This window comes from Camponotus vicinus, unplaced genomic scaffold (genome assembly GCF_025532165.1).
Source record: "Camponotus vicinus isolate PSW18456_S1 unplaced genomic scaffold, iyCamVici1.0 SCAF_11, whole genome shotgun sequence".
Lineage (NCBI taxonomy): Eukaryota > Metazoa > Arthropoda > Insecta > Hymenoptera > Formicidae > Camponotus > Camponotus vicinus.
This window is the reverse complement of record NW_028141947.1, coordinates 17566531-17585204: the sequence shown is the minus strand read 5'-3', so window position 1 is coordinate 17585204 and position 18674 is coordinate 17566531. Positions and strand designations below refer to the sequence as shown.

Sequence of the window (18674 nt, the reverse complement as noted above, 5' to 3'; positions counted from 1 at the left end):
CTTCCTTCTTTCGAGCTGCTTTGACAAAGGTCGGCGTGAATGAAACGGATAGACCGCGTCTATTAATATTTATAATAACGAATAATGGCAACATTGAACAAATATTGATAAAAATAATATGACTTTGACACATTTTTCAAACATGACTGTGGTAAATAAACGCATTTACTATGCATGTTTGAAAAATGTGTCAGTCATATTTTACAATTATTGAAAATATACCGAAAACAATTTTATTTAATTAAATTGAAAAAAATGTATATTAATCATACAATATATGTACGATATTACGATATACGTGGAGACTGTCGCAAGCTTATTTAAATTTGAGAGAAAATTAGAATTCGCAATTATTACATATTATATATGTAATAATTAATAAAATCGCGCTTCTCTTATTTGTTGTTTTCACCAAGAGATTAATCTGGTTTATTTCAAGGCTTCTTTTTGAAGGTCTACATATTATATTTTACAGAAAAGTAACTCGGGCATATGCTCTAGACATACGGCATAATCGTTATATGTAATTATACGTCGAACACATGCATCATGTCGTTTATGCGATGTCGAACGTATGACAGGAACGTGAAACAAGCGCGAGGATGACTCGGAGAGCGCCTTGTCACGTATGCGGCAATGGTTGTGTCGTCTCTCTCTCTTACATAACGTCGTAGCGCGATCAAGTACGCGCGAAGAGGTACAATATACCGTGCCTTCGCGTGGTTTCGTCCGATAACGCAAATTTCGTTAATATTTAAACAGCTTTTGATCGAAGCTACCAGCGCTGTAATTGAACCGTTAGAGCTATTGCTGAAATTTTCGCTATAGCCTCGTATGAGCGAAAATCGATCCGGTGATTTTGCCAAATTGTGTCAAATCGCCCTCGCTCTCGTATTATTTCGTTTTATCATATTATCACATTTTTTTTGTTATCTGCTTTTTTGTGAGTCCGTCTTTTTTAACGCATTCTGCGCAAAACAGAGCATTCTCAAAGTTGTTTGCAATGATATAACTATTCGAATAAAATTATTTTAATAACGGAAAGACTCCTGTAGAATGATTGACATTGCAACTTTTAATTGTCATTTCTTGAGAGATATTTTTGATAGGAGGATTTGTACAATTATATAAATATTATTCTATTATAATATTATATATATTATATTATTTAATTTTTATATGAATAATATAATAATATAATATAATTATTATATAATTATTATAGTGTAATTATATAATATATTATAATATAATTACATTATATAATAATTATATTATATTATTATATTATTCATATAAAAATTAAATATAATATATATAATATTATAATAGAATAATATTTATATAATTGTACAAATCCTCCTATCAAAAATATCTCTCAAGAAATGACAATTAAAAGTTGCAATGTCAATCATTATTATATTATATTATATTATATTATAATAAATGTGATAAAAATGTAAAAAATGTGATAACGTAGATTATAATTAATAGTTATTTTTACAATTATTTCATTCTTCCGATTATATTCTTTGCATTTACACATGTACATATATTTACGAATCGCGCTTTTTACAATGTTAATCCTCATTGTTCGATAAAAGTCAATCGGCCTGCCAGCTCAGGGCCAAAAGGAAACACGGCGTGATTGTGAAAAATAAAAATTCCACAGAACTGCGACGGTCAGTTATAATAACGTTCCGTCTGCCATTCGCTTCCGTTCGCACGCCTCGATTAATCGCGCTTCTCTATCATCAAGACATTACTGGCTCGGCGTATGTGTGAGCGATTCATGTGCGGCTGCCCCGCACACACACACACACACGCTCGTGTATAGTTACGGTTCTCGTGGAGCAGGACAGCTCGCTCTACTAGGGGTAAAGGGAGCACCTGTACAAGGTTGAAGAGTACACCACGACCACTCCTTGTTTGTCGCAACCTGTTAACGCGCCGCCTGTTCGCGTTACCGGCGCGCAACCCTTCTCTCTTCGTCGCTCAACCGACGGGAAAACTTTAGGGCGTGTAATCCCCGACCGACCGACCGACCGACCGTACTGTGATCATCCCGGATTATCGTTCTTCGTCGTTTCTCAAATCCCGCTATCGAAGCCGGCCGAGACCGCTTCGCGGAGAAATCGATCCGCTGACGCAGATCGCTGACGGCGAACGAACGTGCTGCTGGTGGTGGTGGTGGTGATGACGGTGGTGGTGCGGTGGGACACCCCGTATAATCGGATCCCTCTCCACCGGGAGCTTTTTTTCCACCTTGGTCACCGCGTATCGCTTCAACCGTTGCATCGCATGCCGCAAAGCACTCAAACGCGCGTATACATTTAGCGCCACGTATGAATAAGAGCTGACTTATTCATTAGCTTCTCGCGCGCGGAACGCGAGCGACAGATGTACCGTATTTTAAACTTGAAACATTGTTTACAAAGTAATCGTTTTGCTTCCCATTCGTATAAGAAGATAGAAAATATGGATTATTATTAATGTGGGGAAAAAGATGATTGTGCATGAAACGTAGAATTAAAGAGAATCGGAGTTCTTAATTAGTTATTTTTTTTATGTAAAGATATGCGAGATGCTATTAATAAGGATTTTAAGGAGTTTGTTGATGAATGAGAGAGTATATCGTTGTAATCTTTATTGAAGCTCTTGTTATTCATCGGGTATTGTTGAACCAGCAAATGGATCTGTCACTCTCATGATTCTGCAGAAAATGAAACTTATTTTATATATATTTGTAAGCTGGACTTAAACTTGTATTAAAATATACACATTATGTAAATTATAAAAACATAAATAACTTATCATTTTATTTATTCATTTTAAATATTTATCATTTTATTGCGTGCTATCCGATTTTAAGTCGCTGTTATTTTTATTTCCTTCATGAATAATATTTTTTTGTTAACGGTTCTTGGGGATCTTTAAATGCATGGAAAAAAATGTGAACGAAATAAAAAATACCATTCGACGTACACCTAATATCTTACTGTTATCAGCGACTACATTACGTACTCGCGTCGTTATTTCTCCGACTGTTTGCAAAGTAATATCATTTAGCAGTGAAATTATACAGACACGTGCCATATTTATAGCGCGCCCGTACGTATCTTTCCAGTCTCGCGAATATTTATATTTTTTCACAAACTTCAAAAATCCTTTCACTGGCGCGCCTTCCTGACCTTCGCCGCGATTCATTCGTATCAATAGAGATAAAATTCTTGAGCATTGCCAACTGAATACTTAATCGGGCAGTAAGTTGCACAATAGATAATAAGTCGAATCTCTACATAATATCGCAGAGTTGTCTTACTTTGATTCTCGAGCATTCATTTTGCATATGTTTTGAATATCACAAGAGGTCTCGTTTTGTCAAAAACATCAACAATGCAGAGTGTGCAAATATATTTCGATATACATATAAAATCTCTAATAAACTCTCATCAATTTTATATGTTTCTATCACGTGTAAAATAAAATATGCATAAAAAATAGCGGGCGTTTTTAAATTTATTATGCACATTTTAGTCGTATACACTTGGCATTTGGAATGCTAATCGTTCTATTTTAATTGAAAATGAAATATATTTATGACATATAAAGTTACAGTAGTTTTATAATAATCTTAATTCGATAAACTTTAATTTTCGTTGTTTTATATGTGATTGTACACATGTGTCTCAGGGAATCCTTACTCAAATTTTTGTCTCGTTAATTGTGCGTAATTATGCCGTTTGTTTTAAACGGGACACAAGGGACGTCTTCAACTATTAAAAGAGAGAAAGTTTCGAGCAGCCTATATGTATATAGGAATGTACCTGCCGCATCGATCGTGTATTTCGCATTTAGGACACAGTAGGTACCGTGTTACATATTCAGGACACGGTAATGGCACTGGAGTAATAATCGCCTCCTTCGTCAAGAGACACGCGTTGTTTGCCCGTCGAATTTTTCTCATAAATCTAATTTCGATAGGAAAAAATATGGATTCTCGTATTTAAAATGCCTTCTTATATGTATCTATTACGATAAATGTGCTCCGAAAATTAGCCTTGTAATCGAATAATATTATACAAATAGCGAGTCATTACGCAAAATAGAGTAAAAAATTGAATTTGTAAGATGTAAAATTTCATATTGTCGATATTTTTGCTTAAATTCTTCGTGAATTGACCCGTTTTTAATAACAATAACTATTTGTAACATGAATTCTTGGAAGTCTGCAACGAAACAAACTGAATAGAGATATAAAATCTCTTTGATTCAAATCTAGGAATTACGTCGGCCAAGTATTATAAATCATCGAGTAAGGCGCCTACGAGCTTTTCTCTTGGGGGTTGGAGGAACAGAGGGGAAGGAATCGCATTTCACCGTTACATTTTCACCGCGTTAGCGATGGATCGAAGCAATTAACGCTATCTACTTCAATACGGCATATGGTTGCAAGAGATAAAGGAATCGCTTTCTATTTCTCAGCTGACGTCACTGCCGATCGTAGCATACTGCGTATACGAGAATACAGAGGCTCCTCTAATTACTTTAATTATTTAAGCGCCAGTGCTTTACGAACATTGTAGGAAGAAAATTGATTTTATCTCATTTATAATATACAAAATCGCAGTTATTTATTTTCCTTGAAATATCTCTCTTTATGATCGCAATAAATTGTGGACGTCTTATTATTCACGTGTACATTTTGATTAAATTCTTTAAAAGATATTAATAGACTTCTTTTAACGCAAATATATTTAAACGTCACCATTTTTTCCCGACATTTTAATTAAAAATTTTGACTGATAAGCGCCACTTCCATTTTAATCACTTAAAGAACGGAATCGGGTTCATGGCCTGCTTTTTATTTTTCATCCAAAATCCATACATCTTCGATATTAAATATAAAGTTATTTCGTAACGCGTTAAGTAAATTTCGTTAGCTCTGACACACTGTTCCATTCGACCCATTTTTATTTTTAAAATGCGATATAGCTCCATACAGCTCTGTCGACTCTGACATTTTTAAATTTCACGTTTCATCAAAAATATGTTATTATGACGCAATAAATGACCGCTAATAAACGTGGTGGCGGCGTAGGATTGAAGTTTTTTCTTTTTTGGAAAAAAATATTGGGTTCATGCATGTGTGCAACTTTGCCATTCGCAAATGAATTAATAATCGTGCGTGTCAAAGATGAACAAACGTCGCGCGTTTGTCGTGTCAATTGCCGATAATAAGATTGCAGACGCGACGAGTGTTTCGGTACATTTCGCATCCTCGCGCACTTGTTACGGGCAAGATTCCAACGAAAACAATTTGAATAACACGCAGTGAATCATTGTCGACTAGCGCGCCGAATTTTTGCGGGTTGCTCCTCGCGAAACTTTTCGCCTCGTTGATTCTCTTACGCGTCGCTGTATCGTTTTACGTCGCGGGAGGAAAGATAAGCTCTTTTTAATTCGATACTGCCGCCACGAGATGATACGCGTTGCCTCGGGCTCTTTCGACAGTTCGCATGAACGACTCGACGAAAGAGAGAAGCTTTTCAAATCATATTTCTCCTATAAATTCTTATACAGAATGAAAACACGAGACAGATAATTTTTTTATATTTTTAGTGAAAATATCGGAAGTTGTGGGCTTCTCGCAAATTAAGCTTCAGAAGCGAATAAATAATATTAATTCGAAAGAGATTTTAGTAGAATGAAAATAGAATAAATTAATTTAAAATTTAGTAGAATAAGTCTTAGAATAAATTAATTTGAAATTTAAATTTGAAGTTAAGATATTTTGAAGTTTCGAAAGTTGTGATATATGATGTTTCTCAATGGTTTTCTTTAGAAGAGATTTGGCATCAGATTCTCAAGGAATAGTAATTTAAGTTAGACTTATATTTTTTGGGAATATTCTACTTATTATATTCTTCTTGTTCTACCTTTTTCGTGTTATTTATTGTTAGTTTCACGAGAAAATTTAATTATCTCGTTATCTCTCAGAATAACATTTTTATATGCGTATCTGCAAAACGAGTTATCACGGATAGTAAAGCAAGCGATTAATGAGACTTTAAACATCTTTTTATATTCAATCCATTTAATATTTATTGAATATAAGTCTATATTTATTTAATAAGTCTCTAAAGAGTCTTGATATATAAATTTTTCACTTTTTTTAGTGAATCTCAAAGCTATGTTCTTTGATGAGATATACTTATCTAAAAAGAATCAAATTAATTAAAATTTAAATTGTCAAAAAAAAAAGAAAGAAAAAACATGCATGTGGAAAGAGTTGATATCACGACTTATATCCGCGATGTGCGAATTCGTTGACCCACAGAGTTTATTTTTCGCTCTTAAAAACACTCATCGATTTAAATTAGTTTCCCTCCCCATCAACACTAGCGATTTATTTGTGGGCCCGAAACATTTAATTCGGTCACACTTGTGTCTAATTTTACACCGCATATCTTATATATCTCATATAGTCCCGTATTTATATAGTATTATATAATAAAGTAATATATTGCAGAGCCATATCTTTTCATTTATCAACATTTTCGATTGCTTATCATTGCGATTTTGGAGAATACATTGCAATAATAATATCAATGTCTCGTCTTTTACATGATGCATCGAAAATTGATGGAGTTAACAATTTGATGTCAAATAGTGAGAAAGAGACAGTAATTACAAGAATGTAAAATTTATAGATCAGAGTAATCAAGTTTTGATCAAGTTTCACAAGTTTATTAATAATATTTTTTATATTGACAATAATTAAATGATCAATTTGGTATACTTAGATTAAAAATATTGAAATTAAAACACTTATTATACTTAAATGTATAGCGACTAAAACTTCAACGGAAGGAGAGTGTTAAATGCAATTAAAATTCTACTGCTTGGAAAACAAATAATATTAAAAATGAGTTTTTCATAAATTTTTTTTTATTTAAGTGCCTCATACATAGTTTAAAGTGCGAAGTTCTAGCTCTCGATACTTGAGGCGTCTCCTCCTTCTTTGTAAAAACCTATTCTTATCTTGAGAATTTTTTCTACAATATCTGACCTTAATTATTATCTCGCTAAAACTAATTTTCTTATAGCGTGAGTTTTTTTTCAAGATAAATATTTTCTCTCTCGCTCAAGCAGAATGCTGCGAAATAAAGAGACGTTACATTTATTTTAATTTACACTACGTTAGTTAAAAATTTACAGTTGCACACGAATTAGCTCGCTTTTCTGTACTGCTCAATTATCAATTCCAATTGAAAACACATTCTGTCTCACACACAGACACACATGTACACAACGCAACGTTGCACATGACATCGTTCCCTTTTATTCCGCTTGAAAGCCGCAATCTCGCAGTGGTAAACGATTCGACACTTTGTTTGCCGGTCCGTGGGCTCTGAAGCACACGCGGCGCTTTGCGAACTTGTTCTCTCGTACGCACGGCACCGGAATCGATATATGAAAGTGACACGCGCGCGCGAGAGAGTTTCCATTGAATATTAGGTTTTAAAGCGCGGTCCAGTTCTGTCGCTCTCCGCACTGTCGTGTTTGTCTTATTATCGTGCTTATTATTTTCACCCATAACGCTCGCGTTATGCGTGAAACGCGTTAAATCCAGAAGCCGGCAGCGAGATTTGTTTTAAAACCAGCTCTCTATCGGCTGATGTAACTTTTTCCTTCAAAAAAAAATATTGCTCGTCCAGATCTTTATACATTATTTTCGAACTGTGCATTTAAATAAAAAGTTGACGCCGTATTTTATTTATTATTTTAGATATATTGTGATGATGTATTCTTTTTGCTCTATGAATATAGCAGAAAAATTGCACAAAAAAAGTAAAAGTTTTATTTTGTTTATTATATTATATATATAATTTATTGTAAATTAAAACTTTATAGTCTCAAATTCTCAATGAATATTTCTTTTTCTGTTACAGTGTTCTTAAGATTCCATCCAGTGACTTTAAAGACTTGCCTCTTATCCAAAACGTGGTGTCACAATGGGTCGAAAAAAGATTCAGATTTCACGTATCACGGACGAACGGAACCGTCAGGTAATTCTAGACAATAAATGCCCTTTATTTAGTTAATGCAATTATTGCTAGTTGTAAGTAGATATAAACTGTAAAGATCTTTTGCGTTTGATTTTTATAAAGAAATGTTAAAAGGATTCCATTATCATACATGTATATCAATATTTTAAATAGACTTTTTAATACAACTTTTTCACTTTTTTACATGAAATAGACATACATAAATAACAAAATATAATATCAGTTTTGAATAAAATGTACAAAATTATATGTATATTTTCTATAAATATGTACATTTTTTTAAAAATAAATATACTCCCGAGACGAATTTTTCATACTTATTGATACAATCTTATGTAACATGACTGATTAGGCAATTAAGACGATGAGGAATAAATTAATGATCACAAATGTGAAGTATTCGCCGCATGCGGTCTACCTTTTTAATAGTCTTGATAGCTTAAGATCTTGCTGAAGTTCACCTTCAATGCGTCCCTCTCTCCTTTTAAATGCGACAGGTGACCTTTAACAAGAGGAAATTCGGCGTGATGAAGAAGGCGTACGAATTATCGGTACTGTGCGACTGCGAGATTGCGCTGATTATCTTCAGTTCGAGCAACAAGCTGTACCAGTATGCGAGCACCGACATGGACAAGGTTCTCCTCAAGTACACCGAGTACAACGAACCCCACGAGTCCCTCACCAACAAGAATATCATCGAGGTGAGTCCATTTATCCGTTACGGATTCTCAGGACGAAATGAGGATGCGCGCCAACGTGAATCGAGTCCACGCCAAAAGACATTGCCAGTCAACGCTAATTTTTCGTGAAATACATCATTTCGTTAAAATGCCGATTAAGGAAATGTTTGCGATTGTGTTTCTATGATATGTCAAGATCATAGATATGCAATGATATCGAATATACGGGGTATATTAAAAGCATTTGAATCATAAAAGTAAACATGAAAAAATTGTCAATTGTGTGTCAATGCGTTAAAATATATAAATATATATAAATATATATTTGGACTATATACTCTTGCAAATTTTTTAGAGTTCTTTCGAGAAATTTAATAAAAATTCAATTTTAAAGAATACAAATAGATGAGACCAATTTTAAACACTTGTAAGTGAGTTTTACACAAACACATATATATAATTTGATTTAAGATTTATAATTTGTTCTATTTAGATATCAAGATATTTTTTTAAATCGATAATTGAAAGAAAATGTAAAATATGCAATGTTTTTAAAAAATATAGTATGTAATTACCATGTTACATCGTAGGTTCGGGCATACAAATTAAGTTGCTATTTTAGATTAACTTAAAGTAATGTTGAATGATCAAACACTTTTCTTAAGATAATTGGTTTCTTAGCATATATTTTTTTCTAAATTTTACTTGAGATTTTTTAAACGTTAACAAATCTTACAAGGAATTGCCATTTTAAATAATCATGCGTCTTGTGCGTATTACATTTATTGGATACAGTCTCGTTTTGATGAGAGAGCGAGATGCGATCTCGTTTTTTTTCTTCTTTCTTGCACGAACATAATTGCGTTGGATAAACCGGGTATGGAATAAGAAAAGCACGCGCACACGCGTGCTTGGTGTTAAATTAATGTGCATGTGAAGGTTGAGTGCCCTCGGGCGGTGTGGTCACGTGAACCTGTCTGCTGACACTTGCAGGCGCTCAACAAGAAGGAGCATAAGGGTGCCATGTCTCCGGAGAGCCCGGAACCTGACGCAATCGAATACAATCTTACCCCGCGTACCGAGGCCAAATACACCAAGATCGACGAAGAATTTCAGATGATGATGCAGAGGCATCAACACAATGGCAGCAGGGTAAATATCAAGTTCCAAATGTCAGTCGGAAAATTTATATATCTATGCAAAAGTTATTTTTCTCCTCTTATTATATAAAACTCGCGATGCATGGCGAACGACGCCAATATTTTTATATTACAAAAAGAAAGATTAGTATTTGAATCTTTTTATATAACGATCTCAAAATGTCGCATCAGAAATATTAAACTCTCATTTGATTCCATTTATATTAGGATCATCCAAACAAGTTAATTTTTTAAATTCATTTTTATCCAAATGACTGACATGTGAATATATCATTTATTTAACATTTTATTACGGTCTGTCATATATATATAGGGTATAAATCGATTCTTTTAAATGCGGTTTGGGATTTATTTTTGTACTCATTTTTCTACAGAGAAAAATAAGACATATGATAAGAAAAAATATCATTTTCCAACTTCTCATAACAAGTTTTTGTGTGTGTACGTAACAAATATTAAAATAATTATTAAGCGTTTTATTATTTAAAGTATACACATATAATAAAATTAAAAAGTTATAGTTGAAAATAAATAAATAAAGTATATTATTATATATATTAAAGTATTCAAAAATATAAAAATTGTTTTTATTACTTAATTGCTTATACTTAATTATCTTTATATACTTTATAATTATCTTTATATTTTCATTTTTGTATTGCTATACCTAAAAAAAGAATTGGATATGAATTTATATGTACATACATATTTCATTATGTTATATAAAGTTGTAGCAAAACGGTACTCATTAGCAAATTGCAAATTTGCTATAAACTGCTCCCAGTAGTGCTTGTATCTATCTTTGCTGCAAGTATTATTAATTTACATTATGTCGGTTGTGATTGCAGACAATGGGACAATCGAATTACACGCTACCGGTATCTGTACCAGTGAACAGTTACGGCGAATCTCTCCTTGGATCTAGTCCACAGATGGCACATACCAGCATCTCTCCACGTCCGTCATCGTCCGAGACGGATCCAGGTAGCTTTAATTAGAGACAGAAAGCCGAAAGGGAGCAAATTCCTGACTTTCCGCGTCAAATTTGTACATCTAACATGTATAATTCTTCACTATATAGCGTATCCGGGAGGAATGTTGGACATGAGCAACGGTTATCAGTCAGCGTCACCAGTGGATGGTTCGTCTAGTCCAGGACCTACGCCATCGCTCGGGGTCGGCGGAGGTAGCGGAAATAAAGGCAGCAATCCGCCTAGGCATTCGCCGCAACCCCCGCAACTGCCACCACCACCGCCCCATCCTCACAGGGCTAACCTTCGAGTGGTTATACCAACACCGCTCACACAACCTCTCTCCGAAGACACTAATTACGATGTAATTGTCTTGCTATTATTAGTTTTAAATGAATGCTACATAAATAATGATAGCTTAATCGTAATATGAACATCTCAGAAGCCAAAAAAAACTAATCAATTCTACTTTTTAAAAATTTCCTAATTTTAACGTTATACGATTAGTATTCTGTTACTAATAATTAAAATTAAGAGATTTTCAAACAGAATTAATTTGATTTTTGAGAAGCATATTTCATCTTTTGTTTCGTAAGTATTCAAATTTTTCTATGTATGAATTAAAAAGATATTTGTTTAATTTAAAATAAAGATACAAAATTGGGAATTAAATTTTAAAAGAAGCAATTAAAGAAATAATTCTCTCTTATCTCAATGATATATTTAAAATAAGAAAAGAAATTCTTTATGTTTTAGCTGGTAAACTTTTAAATTTATGATAAATTGCACCTTTATTTACTTTCAGAATGCCCATACACAATCCGCATTGAATACACCAGTGGTAGCGTTACAAACACCAACAGTACCAGCCGGATACTCTAGTTTTGGACCAACAGACTACTCTTCGGATCTCGGGAGCCTTGCATGGTCTCATCAGAGGTACGTTGATGACTTATCAATGTATTCGGCAGCCACCATGTCCAGCATCAGGTAAATCATATTTCATAATTATTGTTGTGGAAAAAAAACTATATATCCAGTTGGTATGACTTTTAATAGTTATTTTCTTCATAGTTGATATATGATGATGATTTTAGAGATGAAAAGTATATATAAAATATTATACATATTTAAATATAGATTAAATAAAATAAATTTAAATATATAAAAGATACATATCTACGTATATTACAATAAACATTCAATAAATTCAGATTTAGCATTCTTTTTTCTCATTATTATCTTCTTTTTTCTCATTATTATTTTTATAATTCTTTATATATTATATAATCTGTTTTTTTCCTCCTTGCTTATTTTTATTTTTAATTTATATTATATATTGTTTAATGGAATAATATTCATATGCTTTATTCTATTTATTGCTGATAAAGAATAATGACATATCTCAACTACTGGAGCGTTATAGTTTTTTTTCGGTGCTATAGTTTGACATATCATACATTACATTGTGAGTGTTGGGTATATTCATTTTCATTTATAAATATTTATGTTGTTTGCATGGTTAAATTAAAAATTGTTATTTCGCAATGCATACATTTTATCAAAGGTACATTTTCATGATTTGCATCATTGTTTGAGTAATTTCATTTAGACTTTATCAACATAATCACAAGTAAATGTAATATTAGAAAACAAAATCAGGATTACAGCTTCTGCTCGTTTAGATTATTATATTACAAGAGCATTCGCATACAACACTTTCATTTTTAAATTCTAAGCATTTATTGTGTTTCTTGTTTTCTTAATATTACAAAACTTTTTCGACATTACAGTGGTCTTCCTCACCTAGCTGTATCAAGCAGTACACCACCACCATCCACATCGCCATTACCCGTAAAGATAAAAAGTGAACCGATAAGTCCACCCAGAGATCCGCATGGAGGTAATAGCGGCAATGGCGGACCTAGCAATGTACATCATACGAGCTTGAACGTTGGCCCTTCGTCCAGTACCGGTGCCCCGCCGCCGCATCACGTGTCCCATCCGGGGGGCCCTCAAACACTGAACTTAGTATCGAGCAGACCGAGTAGTAATCCACCTCCGTCCCATGCGGGTAGCATAACGCCGACATCCCCGGGTAGTGGTACGGTTGGTGACATTAGAACGAACCATTCTAGCGGTGGCGGCGGAAACGGAGGGAATAGTTCCGACTACGAGAACGGACCGCTCATGAAACGCTCGAGAATCACGGAGGGTTGGGCGACTTAATGTCGATTGAATTGTTGCACTCATCAGTTGTTTGATACCTCCTCGACGTACAACGGCATATATAGTGCTTGTGAGTTCCAGTATAATTAAAAACAAACTCCTTTTAAAACGTATTTGAGACATATGTACTATCGCGATAACGATAGTTGTGGGGATGGTATGTTTCCCCGCCATAGTTAGCGCGGAGTGAAAAAATCTGTTTATATTTTGAAGCCGACACACACAGAATATACATTTATTTGAAGAGAAAAAAAAAGAAAATAAGGTGCCATAATGTTGAAACTTTATATATATATATTATATATATATGATAGATACATATATATATATATTTTCATGTATATAATATGAAGTGTTGTTTGTATATATGTCATAAAATTCGTAATAACTTTCGCGATATGGCATTATGTCCAACGATGCTTATCGTATGAAAATCTATGCGAAGGGAAACAGTATGTTTTAGAGAATAACGCAGTACCCAATTGTGAAATTTCTGAAAGTGTAATTCTGAGAATCTAAAAGAGCTTGTGAAGAAATCTGCACGTAGTGTAAGATTTATAAAGACCAGAAAACTTTTATCATTATAATTCGTTGTTGTTTTTTACGGTATAGTAGTCAGAATCTATGCCATAATCTGTTAATATATGATCATTGTAAAATTATACAATAATGTACCATATTTATGCAACAATTGTTTATTTTTTTAAATAATTTGAGGAAGATATGCTTAATGTAGCAAGCTCTCTCTTCCCTATTTTTTATTTGATCATAAAACTTATATTGAAATGATTTTATATTTTATTTCATTTTTAAATTTTTATAACATTTAAATTTTTATTTCTCTTTTTATTAATCAATCAGTTGATTTTACTGCTGACGTGAATTTATTAACAGTTTATGGCTAACTTTCCAAACATGTGGAAATTGGCTGCTGTACTCAAATTATTCATGATATTCTATAGAACAAGATTCGAAATTAATATATATTGAGTTATGAGGTAATACGAGATAGATAGATAGGCATATTATATATAGTGTTGATTAATAAAAAAAGATATACACACAGCGCGCATACAGATATATATACATACATATATACATATACATATATATATATATATATATATATATATGTATGTATGTATGTATGTATGTATGTACATATATCACACGTTATATACATTTTCCACAAGTATTTTGCACATTTGTATAAAGAAAAATTGTGGAGGAAGAAAGCTTGTAAGAACTTTGCAACCCTTAAAGCCTAAAAATGTATAAATGAGAGTTTATATGCCATGTATTAAAAAATGTGATTAAACAAAACTTATTGTAAGGAGGATTGAGTGATACTAATATTAATAACTTTAATCGTAAATTTTTATGGAAACCGAAATTATATCTCTACAAAAATAAAAATGGTTTATAAAATGGTTTATGTGTATATTTGATCAATTTTATGTAACTCGTAGTTTTTTTTTAATATAAACAAAGTTTTTCACAAAAAAATTAACCATATATAAAACATGGAACGATTTGTTTAAGAACAAAGAAATTTTTCATCGCATACAAATCTGTTCTGTGATATACAAGAATTTATCATGAAAGAGATTATTCTTTTCATATCAGAAAGACTCAATAGCTTTTTGGCTAATACAACCGTAAACTTAATATTTGGCAAAACAGGGTTGCAATTGTGTAATGACATAGAATTATCTTCTTCCTAAAAATCAGTGAAATGAAAATGTGTCAAGATGGTTTCAATGTATGTTTTACAATCTCAGGATGTATCCTGGTGAGAATTGCTCTCTCTCTCTCGAGAGTTGTATTTGATAAATTATTGTAATTAACATACTAATGGAATACGCAGGTATATGAATGAATAGTGCCTGGCACCATTTGTGGCCCTCCTGTTAGGATGCTTTCCCAAATCGTATATGCAGTACAATTTGTTAATAAAGTCTTGAAAATAATAAACTCTACTTAAGTGCGACATATATATATATACATAATATGAGAAAACAATATATGATGTTGTAAGCTTTATAATGTGACTTTTTGACAAATAGCATGGGAAGGCAACCTCTGTATTGTAATCGAAGGTTGTACAGTGATATACATATAACCCTCGATATATTCATTTTCTTTATTAACGCATATTAGAAATGTTTCATATGACTGTACGAATAATCGGTATGCGGAAAGCGTAATACGTATAGTCACTAATTTTAATCACGAATTTTTAAAATGATCACAAAGTGCAATCTCTTAGCCAACTCACTTTTTTATCAAATAAAAAAAATATAAAGAAATTGTTATTTTTCATAACAAAGAAGTAAAATTTAATGTATTAAAGATATATATATACATATATTAATGTCTCCACTAGTTATTAAACTTTTCCTATTGACACAAAATTTATTATATTTAATTGATATTTAATTATAATATATTCTATTCATATATTACAAAAAAGATAATCACATATACTTGATTCACATTAAATGCTTGCAAATAAATTTATATTTTAAAACTTGATATTACATTTAAATGACATGCATTTGATTAATATATTAAATGGGAACATGGTTAAATGCAGTTTCTTAACATTTTGTCAGGAATATTATATTCTCTATTGTGGCGTTTTTTTTTAACTTTAGATATAAAGATAAAAAATGTTAAAATTTCAGTTTTGTATTGGCATATCGCATTTAATATTAAAATTTCTCTGTATTTATCTCACACAAAATGTAATTTAAATTATCTCGACGGAACGCTACACGAGAATCTAAAACTTGTTAATTCTTTCTCCAAAATGCCCTATTGTGATATTGAAACTGATACGATCTTTCTGCATAATAGTCCATCTAACAATAAGATCATTTGGATGTTCCAACGTCAACACTTGTATAACAGTCGCAGTGTGATGTGAAAAGCATGAGCAGTACTTTATATGCAAGATTTATATGTGCTATCTGATCTATTTTATCATAACATACAGTAATAAGATGATGCATAGCGAAACCCATAAGGAATAGGCAATTTGTTAAATGTACGTTAAGTACATGTACGTACACTTCAATGTATATTTTTAATATGGAATACATGTAAGTTATATATATATATATATATATATATATATATATATATATATATATACATATATATATACATATATATATATATCTGTGAGAAAAAAAATACGTTGATGTAATTAAAGATGTATTCGTCTTGATCGGCACAACTAATGACGAAAGATATATTGTTATCAACGTTACAGAATAGAAAGATTAAAAAAAGATTAAAAAAACCCTGTGATTGTATCTGACTTATAAATATTTCGAAACTATTTTAAAGTCATTTGGAACATATAATGAAAAAGAAATATGTTGTAAACAATTTTAAAAGAAATTTACCCGGTAAATTTTCCCGGTGATTCAAGAAACTGTATTTTCCTAAGTAAGTTTTTTTTTTACTTGGCATATTTGGATAATTTAAAGCATTGTTCATTTGTATAAAATTATATTAATTTGTATATCTATTATCTATGAAAGATTATGATACATTGTATATTCTAAATACTCTTTAGTTACGTGAATTACGATCGTATAGTTGTGCCTCAAGATTTTGACGGATATTCAATACGTAAAAAAAATAATGATAATTATTGTAGTTAAAAACTCAGAGACTATTGAAATTGTTGGAACGCTGTGAACGAAATGGACCATCGTTAGAGAAGCCATGCGCGTAAGATAAACGAGATCTACGGATGATTAGACGTTTTATATTGCAACGTAAGCTAAGATTGTTTTGGAGCAAAGCCATCATAGGCTTTAGGCAAATGTTCGCAAATAATCGAATTGCAATGCACATGGCACAAGTACCAGAAATCACTGTAACAATGTAGTAAATAAAATATAAAATGTATATGTACTAGCCACAACTGTTGTCACCACAAATAAATAAATAAATATATATATACATACATATATATATATATATATATATATATATATATATATATATATATATATATGTACGATTAAGAGTTTAATACAGGTTTAAGTATTGGACATATCTGTAAAGCCAAGTAGCATCACATTTTTAAACGTCATAACAATAACGTCATTTTACTGTTACTATCTGTATTTGTGCATTTTGAAACTATACACGAAAACGGTATAGCCTGTTTGATACGTACATAATTACACCAAAAGTTATAGGATCTTTTACATATATATTTTTTAACGTATTGTTATCATGTTGATTTTTTCTCGCTTAGTTTTGAAATGCACTCTGTAAACAGATAAAGTATGTGTGATCGGGAGAAAGAAAGGGGAAAGGGAGACATACTTTAAACATTATTATTATGTAGCATATACACATATATTTGTATAATACAGTTTAAAAAAGAGAGGTTGTGTTTAACAATTCCTCAAATTGCGTATCGTACTATTACGATTAATAATTTCAAACCGCAGTTACACATTGTACAATGTATAAATTTTAACCGAAAATGTATATTTACACATATACAAACACACACATGTACACGCATACACAACAGATTTGCATCGTGCATACTGGAATGTATGCATATGTGGATATATATGTATAAAAATTATTATATAATATGTAATAGAGAGTAATGACATACACACAATATTATAGTCGTGCGTTATGTTAGCTGATAATTGCGAGAATAAAGGAAAGTAATTCATATAGTGCCATCGTAACTGACTAATTAAGAGAATACCGATTTTACGTTTTAAGTAGAGAGTATATCGTACTAGAGAATATTTGAGGAAAAGAAATACTTACAAAACGTTACAAGACAAAGACTCGGTTTATGTTTGTAATAATAATAATTAATGATGTTTGCCAAGTTTGTTACATAAGTACGAAGCCATTGAGAGATATTTCATGTGCTAAAATCTTTTCAAGACATACTTTATCTCCTTTTATGCACATTCAATGCCAGACACAAATAGTACTTGAGTGTGCGTTAAACACTCTCGTGAAAGGAGGCGGAATTAAACAATCTCCTCATTTGTACGTTATATATCCTTGGTGCTCGACATTTTACCTAGTTATTGTTATACGTTTATTATTATCGAATCTGTATGACCATGCTACCATATCGCCTATTATTGTGGTCAGTATAATCATCATCGTCTCAGAGTTAGCGATAAATAATGATTATTTGATAACGCTCTGTGTACATCACACAACATACATACAACATTGTAAAACACATACACATTGTGGTTATTTCAGTGTATCAGCATAATGAATATGATTATTACGATGTTGCCCATAGAATATATACATTTTACTTGGTTTTTACATTTGGCAGTATTTTATTTTAGTATTATTCCACATATATGTCCACCTATGTAGCTTTTTTTAACGCTCGACTTGTAATTTGTCTACGTGTAGAGGATATGAATTCATTTTGTATACTATTATGTATTATTATTATTATTATTTATACTTTAACAAGAGAGAGAAATCGTTGAAATTGTTTCTCGTGAAATCGTAATAGTTGTTCGCATGCATCCGCTA

General features: G+C 31.8%; 1 protein-coding gene across 5 annotated transcripts in view; it reads left to right on the top strand.

Moving 5' to 3' along the window:
- Nucleotides 1-18455, top strand: part of Mef2 (myocyte enhancer factor 2) — a 68772-nt gene extending 50317 nt beyond the window's left edge. For 4 of the 5 annotated variants that reach the window (XM_083081962.1, XM_083081964.1, XM_083081963.1 and 1 more), the window contains exons 2-8: nucleotides 7956-8072; nucleotides 8570-8773; nucleotides 9746-9904; nucleotides 10761-10896; nucleotides 10994-11247; nucleotides 11689-11873; nucleotides 12677-18455. In XM_083081962.1, the coding sequence (XP_082938088.1) occupies nucleotides 8019-8072; nucleotides 8570-8773; nucleotides 9746-9904; nucleotides 10761-10896; nucleotides 10994-11247; nucleotides 11689-11873; nucleotides 12677-13112 (1428 nt within the window). In that variant the 5' untranslated portion in view covers nucleotides 7956-8018 and the 3' untranslated portion in view covers nucleotides 13113-18455. The remainder of the gene's footprint in view (nucleotides 1-7955; nucleotides 8073-8569; nucleotides 8774-9745; nucleotides 9905-10760; nucleotides 10897-10993; nucleotides 11248-11688; nucleotides 11874-12676) is intronic. The other variant, XM_083081965.1, reaches the window with a different exon arrangement.
- The last annotated feature ends 219 nt before the right edge of the window (nucleotides 18456-18674 follow it).